General features: G+C 40.0%; 1 protein-coding gene across 2 annotated transcripts in view; it reads right to left on the minus strand.

Annotated features, from left to right (window-relative positions):
• The window catches only part of mllt1a (MLLT1 super elongation complex subunit a), a 38,355-nt gene extending 30,724 nt beyond the window's left edge, over nt 1-7,631 (minus strand). For both annotated transcript variants that reach the window (XM_066695948.1, XM_066695947.1), the window contains exon 1: nt 7,539-7,631. In XM_066695948.1, the coding sequence (XP_066552045.1) occupies nt 7,539-7,550 (12 nt within the window). In that variant the 5' untranslated portion in view covers nt 7,551-7,631. The remainder of the gene's footprint in view (nt 1-7,538) is intronic.
• Nucleotides 7,632-11,461: the final 3,830 nt, after the last annotated feature.

Consider the following 11,461-nt stretch of genomic DNA (forward strand, 5'->3'; position numbering starts at 1 on the left):
TATATATATATATATATTAGATAGAGAGATATAAGATTAGCTGTGTCAATCCAAGCATTTGGCCCAAACTGACATTCTTTCCCCCGTGCAGCAAACCAGCAGAGATTTTCGGGATTAAAACAAGCTTGCATTGCACTGCTGTGGGCGTAAGAATCTATTGGCGCTTTGCCCAACTTCAGACAGTGTTGCCGTCTCACAGACTCCCATGATCACTGGAGTTATCCGAGTTTTCCTTCACATCCACTCTCCCCTCCCACTTCATTCACCGGCACTGTTCATTTCCGCTCGTAGCCAATAGGCAGCACCATCACCCCTTCATCTCATGCCATGCCAGCACTGCATTTTAGGCAGTTGGCTTGACTGCATCCATTATACAGTTAGCTTATCCCCCAACTTACAGCATGCAGTCCACATCCCTAGTACCTGCCTCTCGAAGTGCAGTAATGTTTGCCATTTTAGCTCCAGGTGGACCTGAAGCCATTTCTCCCAAATCTGCATCTACACTGCCAGCTCTACCCTGCCTCTGCCACAAAACAAGTGAACACTAATGACTCCATTTAACTTGTAATTTCACATACTCATAATCGTACAAGGAAATAGGACAGGAAAAGCTTTTTAATATTGATAGATATAGGTGTATACATATTTCATAAAAATATACATGGTGTATATATAGACCTCAGGGATTTCAAATATGAAATCACCCAGTTATTTTTCAATGACCCTGTATACGTATAATGTATAATTATATAATATACACAGAAACATACACATACATACAGTAATGAAGAAAAATCTACATCAAATCAATATTTGGTTTGAACACCCTTTGCCTTCAAAATGGCATCAATTCTTCTAGGTACACTTGCACAAAGTTTTTGAAGGAACTCGGCATGTAGGTTGGCCCAAACATCTTGGAGAACTAACCACATTTCTGTGGATTTAGGCAGCCTCAGTTGCTTCGCTCTCTTCATGTAATCCCAGACAGAATCGATGATGTTGAGATCAAGGCTCTGTAGGGGCCATACCATCACTTCCAGGACTACTTGTTCTTCTTTACACTGAAGATAGTTCTTAATGACTTTTGCTGTATGTTTGGGGTCGTTGTCATGCTGCAGAATACATTTGCCCTGATGGTATTGCATGATGGTATTTGCCTGTACTTCTCAGCATTCAGGAGACCATTCATTCTGACCAAATCCCCAACTCCATTTGCAGAAATGCAGCCCCAAACTTGCAAGGAACCTCCACCATGCTTCACTGTTGCCTGCAGACACTCATTCGTTTACCGCTCTCCAGCCCTTCGGCGAACAAACTGCCTTCTGCTACAGCCAAACATTTCAAATTATGACTCATCAGTCCAGAGCACCTGCTGCCATTTTTCTGCAACCCAGGTCCTGTGTTTTCGGGCATAATTGAGTTGCTTGGCCTTGTTTCCATGTCAGAGGCTTTTTGGCCGCAAGTCTTCCATGAAGGCCACTTCTGACCAGACTTCTCCGGACAGTAGATGGGTGTACCAGGGTCCCACTGTTTTCTGCCAATTCTGAGCTGATGGCACTGCTGGACATCTTCCGACTGTGAAGGGAAGTAAGCATGAGTCCTTGGCAGACCACTGCGTCTATGGTACTCAACGTTTCCAGTTTCTTTGTGCTTCTTCAAAAGAGCTTGGACAGCACATCTGGAAACCCCTGTCTACCTTGGAATTTCTGCCTGGGAGAGACCTTGCTGATGCAGTATAACTACCTGTTGTTGTGCTCAGTCTTGCCACGGTGTATGACTTTTGACAGTAAACTGTCTTCAGCAACCTCACCTTGTTAGCTGAGTTTAGCTGTTCCTCACCCAGTTTTATTCCTCCTACACAGCTGTTTCTGTGTCAGTTAATGATTGTGTTTCACCCTATATATTGAATTGATGATCATTAGCACTGGTTTGCTATAATTGTTTAATCCTACATCTGACTATATGCCTACAAAATCCCTAACTTTGTGCAAGTGTTCCTAGAACAACTGATGCTAAAGGCAAAGGGTGGTCACACCAAATATGGATTTCATTTAGATTTTTCTACTGTTCACTCACTTTGCATTTTGTTAATTGATAAATATAAACTATTAACATGTCTATTTTTGAAAGCATTCTTACTTTACAGCATTTTTTCACACCTGCCTAAAACTTTTGCACAGTACTGTACATACATACAGTATCACATGGAAGAAATAAACAATCTTATCTTAAAACTTCTGATAAATCAGACCTAGAATTGTATTGCTCTGAAGTCTATGCCTCATGTGAATATTTTTCACACCTGCAAGGGGGACTTTAACTTGGTTAGAAATGTTTGGATCCTCAGGTTTAAACATTTAATTCTAAATGTGGGATTTTTGTAAGATTTCAAACAGCAAATAGCAGTTCGAATAAAATAATTACCTAGGCTATGTTAACAGATGCAAAATGTACAACAACAAAGGCCACAAGCAAGAAATGGGTTTGATCTAGAAAAGTGAGCAACTGAAATGTAAGATGACTTGTGAACAATCTTTAATGATGTTCCACCACAAAAGTATTGAAATGGAATGTATGTCTTGACAGTAACTCATTTACATTATCCTTCTGTTTAATCAGTGGAGGTATTGTCTTAATTTTCTACCTTAACCCCATTAAAATAACTCAAAATCCATGACTGCTCATTGTTAACAACCTTCACTTGAACACACTGGCAGTGCCCTTATGCAAGTTTAAACCGCTCAATTCACTTTTAACTATGGTTTTCTATGGGATCAACATGCCTTGGCTGTGTTGTACTAAACTGGGCCATAGGGATAACTATGGTGGACACCATAATGTTTATGGTAGAGTGTAATAGAGCACCAAAACCATAGAAACCCACAGTAAACCTAGGATACAGCTATAGTAGAAAAATGTGAAGTGCTAAAATCTACTCTGTGGTAGATTTACCAGGGTAAACTTGGCTAAGGGTGGGCCCAAGAACAGCCTATGCCACCCTCTCTAACCCTGACACAACACACTAAACACAGCTGAAACTGTCCACTGTAACTTACAGTCAGAAATTATTTATAATCACAACTCTGCACCTTTCACCAGTCCCTCATGGAAGCAGTCACAAGAGACCCAAACAGCCACTGAATCCAGCTGCAGACAGTTTGCAAAGCAATAGGTGTGAAAACAATTGAATCAATTTCCCAGGTGACCAAAACAATAATGCCACAGGGCAAGTGAACTGAACGGTTGTGCAAAACAAACAAAAGTAAAAACAACAACCAAACATCAAAAAACTAAAAAACTTCCCTTTGGTGATTAAAAAAAAAGTTAATTAAAAAAAACAAAAACAAAAAAACACTGAACTTTAACTGACAAACCACAAGACTGGGACATCTGTGCTGGTATGGAGCCTTCATTTTGGCTGAGGGGTTCTCGGAGGCTGGCTTTCAGCAAGCTGATGATTTTTGTATTAGCTTTTACCCCAGGTTGTACACATATTTTTTGCGATCAGAGAAAACTGCACCAGGGCCAATGCAATGAATCTGTTCCTGCTGCTATCAGCTCAGACTGGGCTCTGCTAGATGTTTCCTCAGCTTCACAACAGCTTTTCTTGTAAAGGGAGGAATGAAATGGAAGTGCAACATTTGCAAAGCATTTGCCTGTGTGACCATCCACTTAGAGAGCAAGGCTTCCATGTATTACACCTCAAATTGATTGATCTATTTATTTTAAAATCAGAAACATCAATTGCTGTGCCCTGCATAAGTGTATCAACATCAAAATGATCCCCACATTTTTAATTTTCCACACTGACCTTACAGAAGTGGCCAAACACATACATACATTAATAGATAAAAATGCAGGCTGGCAGATTAGTTCTTTATAACACTATGATTCTGGAAACAAGTCTTGCAGCGCTTGTGTCGTCAGTTCAAGGACAAGAACAGTTTGTCTGATGTACCATCCAGGGACAAGGATTACCACTGGGCAACACTATGAATAACCACCCACACCCCGCCTTCCCCAAGTACACTTGTTCACCCTATCGCAGTAGTGCTAAGCCAGTTCGGCGATGCCACCAGGGACTCACAGACACATTTGGTAAGCAACACTGCTTGGATCTCTGACAGTCAAGTTAATCCTACAGTTTGCACCTAAAGCTCCATTTGACTGGCAAACATAAGGGCAGTGCACGTTAGAGGACACATGTATCTGGTCTTTGGTGCTTTCTGGATTGGGGGAGGGATGTAATGGGGATGTAGTTTTCAATTACAAATCAAGACCTGAAAGGGGGAAAGTACTAGACAATTACTAAAAAAACAAAAAAAAAACATAAAAACATTATCATTCATTATTCCATTTCTATTCCAACAGGTCACCACAAAATGTAATCTTAAATTTCACCAGAAAATGTAATATCTGACCAAATGTCTGCAATTATACAATGGTCCTTATCTGAAGGTTGAAGCTTCCCGCCTCTGGCCTGCTCCAGCTAACTTTGAAACCTGCCACTCGCCTAGTGTTCTCTCCACCCTGATTTGCCCATGGCACTCAATCACTGCATTCTCTCCTAATCACAGCTCACACTGAGTTGATGTTCTCCCCTCCAGACTCTCATCTCTGCCTTCCTCTTCCACTCCTCTTGTTGCACTAGAAGACTGGCTTCAAACCCCGTTCAATGCCCTACCTCCAGAGTCCACTCCTTCTCCACCATGTGCAGCAAAAGCAAGCACACCCACCCAGTTCCTAACCATCTTCCAGTGCCTGTTCAAGATACACCTATCTTAACCTCTCCTTCTGCACAATTTGGCACTGAACTTTTCATGTACATTCAAAGCACTACATTCCTGCAACTCATAACTACATTTCTACTATTGGTAATTAGGCCTGCTCTGACCTAATTAATGTAACAATGACCACATTTCTGTGGGTAATCTTGAATCCTGCACTGTACTTCCTCTTAATTCAATTACTTACATTAGAATGATAAAGTATATTTAATTGTCTTGCTCTTACTGTATTATGATATGGGAGATGATTATTATATTATCTTAGCAGACATCTTATCCAGGGTGACTAACAATTGTTACAATATATAATTTTTACATTACCTGTCTATACAGTTGTTCTTTACTGGAACAATCTACAGTACCTTGATGAAAGGTACAACAGCAGTGTCCCCACCTTGGGATGGAACCCACAAACTTTCGGCCAGGAGTGGAGAGCCCTAACCACTACTCCACAATGCTGTCCGTATGTATACATTTTGTGAGAACTGTAAGCATCTTAGCGACTGGGAGTGAATTGCATTTCTTTACACCTACAATTCTTGACATATGGGAAAAGATAAAAATAAAAAGCTGAAGCTTTTTTGGTGATAAGCTCAAGTGTATATCAGAACAAAGGACATTAAGAAATAACGTAAATTTAAAATACTAATGTAAGAGTACAGGACTCTGTAACCACACTGGACAAACCAGTTATACTATTGTTAATATTCTCCATAAGGCCCTAGAACTGATCTAGTAGATCATAATCGACCTCCTTCTCTGCCCCCTGGGCAAGATGGTTTGAGAGAACAGACAGATTGTAAAAAATTGGTTTACAATTACTCAATCAGTAACCGTTTCCATTCATTGGACCCTCAGTCACAACAAATTCTAGAAGAAAACCAAATAAAGAGGTTAAAAAGCAGGGACGATAAGAATGTATTACATCGTGATGGTGTGAAGTAAATTACAAGGTAAAACAACTTGTGGATGTTGAGAGTAAAGACAAGTAGGAAATCGAAAAGAAACATAACAGCATATCAATTCAGTTCAACTGACACCTTTGGCTGGGATGTACATTTTCAGTTGTGATTAAAGTGCATTGAAGCAAACTGCATCATTTGTTTTATATATTTGGCTGTATAATGTTTATAATGTGATCTGGTAGATTATACCTGAAAGAAAATGTGTCCATTCCAATCAACTAAATTAGTCTAATGCAAACCTACCACAATCATCTAACAGTGGTTCGTCTCAGATTGGTACAAACACCTTAAATATTAAAATAAGGGGTATTTTTTATTTTATTTATAATGAGATGTGTCATATCCATTTTAGTTTTTGTTGTATTAAAATTCTTTAAGCTGGGTGTTTAAGGTACCTTAAGGTGTTTAGGTTTTTGATTTTCAAATTAACGGCAGCTCTTATTGGAGAATAAACACAAAATAGTGACAGGAAGTCAGGAAGTCAGGAAGGGACTAGAACGATCTCCGAGTGCTAGATTGTTGGACGGTACTATTAAAAGGCTTGTGCTGATGTATATACAAGCCATGTTATCTAAAATGTCACCCAAAACTATTGACCTCGCATTAAAAAAAAAAAAAAACTTTGTTCAGGACGTTCTTATATATTTGGAGAAACTTGGCTATTCCAATGTGGTCACGACTGGGCACTGAGGGGTTGCAGGTATTGCCAGCTATACATGTATCCGTCTCCTTTGTGGTGTCGATAATATTACCAGGCGGGCCCGACGTTTTGCTCCAGTACGACATAAACTTTTTTTTTTCCCTGATCTCAGACTGCAGCCGTGTGTGTGTGCGAGAGGGGCTGTTCTGCGCCCCCCTTGCCAGATCGGAGTGCGAGTGTGTGGCCTTCTCTCGGAGCGGAATTCCACAGCTAGCCTCCCCTAGGAAGCAGGCAGTGACAGAACCCAGCCTGAGAGCTCTGGTCGCGCTTGTGCAGCGCAGATTTCCGCAGTTCTGCGGGGATCTGCGCTGCTCCACCAATGGGATCGGTAGAATTCTGCAGAACTGTGGAAATCTGCGCTTCACGAACACGAACACTTTTCAAAAATCGAGCTGACGCGAGCTGTGCTTTGAAGTAGCAGCACCCTTCATTAAACTGAACTAGATCAAAGCGGGGGTATGACTACCTTCAGGAATGAAGTCAATGGAGCCAAATTCTTCACTACAACAACTTGGATGGCCTGGGGGGGGGGGGGGTGTAGTGAAACTTTACCGAGTTCGAAAGACCATTTTTTTTCTTTAACTGTTAACGGTTTAAAAGCATGCAACACTCCCTAAAAACACTGACAGCGAGACATTTTTCCACGATGTCTAGTAAACAGTCCGCAATCAATGCCAATGCAGTCCGTATCCCATTGCAATAAACACTGGAGTAATTCCCCGATTCTAACTCGCTAAGCACATACACATAAATACACACATACACACACTCACAAAAAAACGTGCTGTGAGTAGATTTCCCCGCTTCTGATGCTAAAGCTCTGTGCACCATCGCAGGGCAGCCGAGACTGGAATCACGCACCGGCGTTTGCCCTCTTATCGAACTTGAATCAATGAGCAGCGCTACCTGATTGTCGCAGATTCGGATTTCCAAGGCCTGACCGTCACAGCACAACACAGACCCTTATTGTGTGTGTGTGTGTGTGTGTGTGTGTGTATGTGCCGATTTTATTTCCCTCCGATTGCAGCTCTCTCTCATCACTATCCCTGGGTTAAGGAAAACCATAAAACAGGAAACTCGCATTACCTGATTTTCCATGGTCTCTGGCCTCGGTGATTGTTCTATTTATTTACAGGAGCTTTAGTGAGGTTGATCGCGGCTCCTCATTGTGTGTCAATTTCACCCAGAAACCGGAAGCTAGACAGTCCCCCCTCCCCTCCCAGGCTCTGGGCAGCGGTCCAAAACAGAAAGGTCTCAGAGCCAATGGAACAGACGAGTGGGCGAGACATCAGCGGAACAGTCCGCCAATCGCAGCAACTAAAGGGTTGGACTTCCCTTAGAAAACTGATAGAGAAGTAAACCAATTACTGCTTTCCGAACCAATGCGATTCCCACCAATACAAACATGACAAAGGTGGGGCTCTCGTTGCCGTGGTTACTAAGGATGCGAACAGAAGGGCCTTTTTGAAATGGTTTGGGATGTAATTTGTAATGTATATGTATTATAATGTTTATTCACTAGTAGTGCATATTTAATGTTGATTGTTGTAGTTATACTATACATACACACACATATATAGTATATGTATATACATATTGTATATGGAGTATCTTTTTGTGTTTTTGTTCTTTTGCACTGTTTACTGTATACTCTCCATACATCCCTGCCAGACCACTGCGGTCTTCCGGTACCAAAAGCCTAACCCTGCCTCCTCTCCACTCCCCTTTCTCCAGAGCACGCTCCTTCTCATCCCTGGCCCCTAAGTGGTGGAATGACCTTCCCACTGAAGCCAAAACAGCAGAGTCCCTGACCTCCTTCCAGTGATTACTTAACATGCATCTTTTCAGACTCTACTTGAAATTTAGTAATTTATTCTCCTGTAAGATTGCACAATGTTTTGTCATACTCTTGCCTTTGCATTACTAGCACTTGTATTGCTTATTTTGATTTTCCCTATACTCCCTTTCCCTTGGCTCTTAACCTTGACTTAACATCTTGTCTGCGCTTATCAGCTTTTACATTCTATGATGTAAGACCTTATACAGACGTGCTAAAATTCATTGGTAACCTTACAGCTCATTGAAATAATGTCTAATTCCTCCTGAAAAGTGACTAAATTAAAAGCTATTGCATCATGTATACTTGCATGCCTTTGGTATGTCATAGAATAAAGCAAAGAAGCTGTGAAAAGAGATTAATTATTGCTCATTCTACAAAGATACTCTAAAATGGCCTGGACCTGGATTTGTTGGTACCCCTTAGAAAAGATAATAAATAATTGGATTATATTGATATTCCAAACTAATTATTTTCTTTAATTAGTATCACACATGTCTCCAATCTTGTAATCAGTCATTCAGCCTATTTTAATGGAGAAAAGTAGTCACTATGCCGTTTGGTATCGTTGTGTGTACTACACTGAACATGGACCAGAGAAAGCAAAGGAGAGAGCTGTCTGAAGAGATCAGAAAGAAAATAATAGACAAGCATGGTAAAGGTAAAGGCTACAAGACCATCTCCAAGCAACTTGATGTTCCTGTGACAACAGTTGCAAATATTATTAAGTAGCCAACCTTGGGCGTGGCTGCAAGAGGAAAATTGACCCCAGATTGAACAGAAGCATAGTGCGAATGGCAGAAAAAAAAACAAGGATAACTGCCAAAAAGATACAAGCTGAACTCCAAGGTGAAGGTATGTCAGTTTCTGATCGCAGCATCCGTCGCTTTCCATGGAGGAAGACCACTTTTGAAAGAAACATAAAATAGCCAGACTGGAATAAGCTAAAATGCACATTGACAAGCCACAATCCTTCTGGGAGAGTCAAAACTGGAGCTTTTTGGCAAGTCACATCAGCTCTATTTTCGCAGATGAAAAAATTGAAACTTTCAAAGAAAAGAACACCATACCTACAGTGAAACATTGAGGAGGCTTGGTTATGTTTTGGGGCTGCTTTGCTGTACCTGGCACAGGGTACCTTCAATCTGTGCAGGGCACAATTAAATCTCAAGACTATCAAAGGCATTCTGGAGCTGAAAGCTGTCTCATTCGCAGGTCATGGGCCTTCCAACAGGATAATGACCAAAAAAACACAGCTAAAAGCACCCAAGAATGGATAAGAACAAGACACTGGACTGTTCTGAAGTGGCCTTCTATGAGTCCTGATCTGAATCCTATCGAACATCTATGGAAAAAGCTGAAACTCGTCTGGAGAAGGTAGCCATTAAACCTGAGACAGCTGGAGCAGATTGGCCCACTATTCCTGAGCAAACTACCTGTTAACAGGTGCAGAAGTCTCATTGAGACCTACAGAAAATGATTGTTTGCAGTGATTGCCTCTGAAGGTTGTGCAACAAAATATTAGGTTGAGGGTCACATCACTTTTGTCCATTCCATTTTCATTTGTTTTATTTTTTACAATATTATGTTGAAAATCAAAAGCAAAGTCTGATTTATATTAAATATGGAATAAACAATGGTGGATGCCAATTATTTTTGTCAGTTTCAAGTTATTTCAGAGGAAATTGTGCATTTTTAGTTTTTTGTGGAGGGGCACCAACACATTTGAGCATGTCTGTATATTGTTTACTGTATATCTCGTATACACTTGTGTAAATTGTGAATTTGTAAAATGTATTATGCCTTGAATTGCACTGTATTATTGCACTTTGTAAGTCACCCTGGGCAAGGGTGTCTGCTAAGAAATAAATAATAATAATATATGTATATATAGTAAACAGTGCAAAAGAACAAAAACAGACCTCTAAGAAATCAAAACATTGAGGAAATCTATATACTCTATATCTACAACAATATTTGCATATTGGCAAAAACTCCTGAAGATCTGAAGCTTCAATTTCAAGAACTCTCAGATGCCAGTATGAAAACAGGACTTAAATTGAACCAGATTGACACAAAATACATGTTTAGCAGCTTTGTTAAATTTGAAGTAGATCGACGGATATACTTGAAGAAGTCAAACGTTAGGTCTACAATGGACAACAAATCAGCATGGATGGAGATATTATGGAAGAAATAAAATATTAAAAATGGGATGGAGTACATTTAGAAGAAACAGCTCGCTGTTGAAAGGAAATCTAAGATACAAGTTTTTGATCAGTGTATTCTACCAGTGCTCACTTATGGATGTGAAATCTGGTTACTTAATGCAACAATGATACAGAAACTGTGGACGACACAAAGGAGCATGGAATGATTTATGCTTCAAATAACAAGAGGTAGCAAAATAAATGAATGGATCTGAGAACAAAACAAAATATGTGAGATCATTGAAAGCATGAAAATGTTAAAATGGAAAATGGGCCGGACACATTGCTAAAAGAACAGATCAAAGATGGACAAAGGAAGCTCTCAAATGGATCCCAATAGATTAAAACAGACCAAGAAGATGACCACACAAAAGATGGGAGGATGAAATCATAAACTTTGCAGGTGTAACATGGAACAGAAAAGCTGTAGATCGAAGCAAGTGAAAAAATCTTGGGGAGTTCTTCATCCAGCAGTAGATTGCTAAAGGCTGATGATGTTGCCACTTAGTTACAGCATCTCTTTTCCAGGTCTCACCAGCAAAGCTTCTAATTACATCTTCCCATCGTTTATGTTGTAAAATTAACAGTTTTTTTAAAATAAAATAGTTCTTGCATTTGAATTATATATATATATATATATATATATATATATATATATATATCCACTGCTGGTTGAAGGTTATATATATATTCATTTAATTTTAATTTAATATTGGTATGGAACCTTAGGAAGACAGTTTAACAAAGCAGTTCTAGGTGGCAGCCTGAGAAATACTCAGTAAACACTTCCACTATAGCTGCACTACCTTATGTTTGCCATCAAAAATGGAAATCTTCCACATCTAGGATTTGTACTCCCTTTAGGCTATAAGAACCCAATAGAGCCCTGTGTCTAAAGTCTAAGCACTAGAAAGTAGAGATATTCAACTATAAGACTCATAGATTGAATGCAGAAATCTGGA

Source organism: Amia ocellicauda, chromosome 22 (genome assembly GCF_036373705.1).
Source record: "Amia ocellicauda isolate fAmiCal2 chromosome 22, fAmiCal2.hap1, whole genome shotgun sequence".
Taxonomy (NCBI): Eukaryota; Metazoa; Chordata; class Actinopteri; order Amiiformes; family Amiidae; genus Amia; species Amia ocellicauda.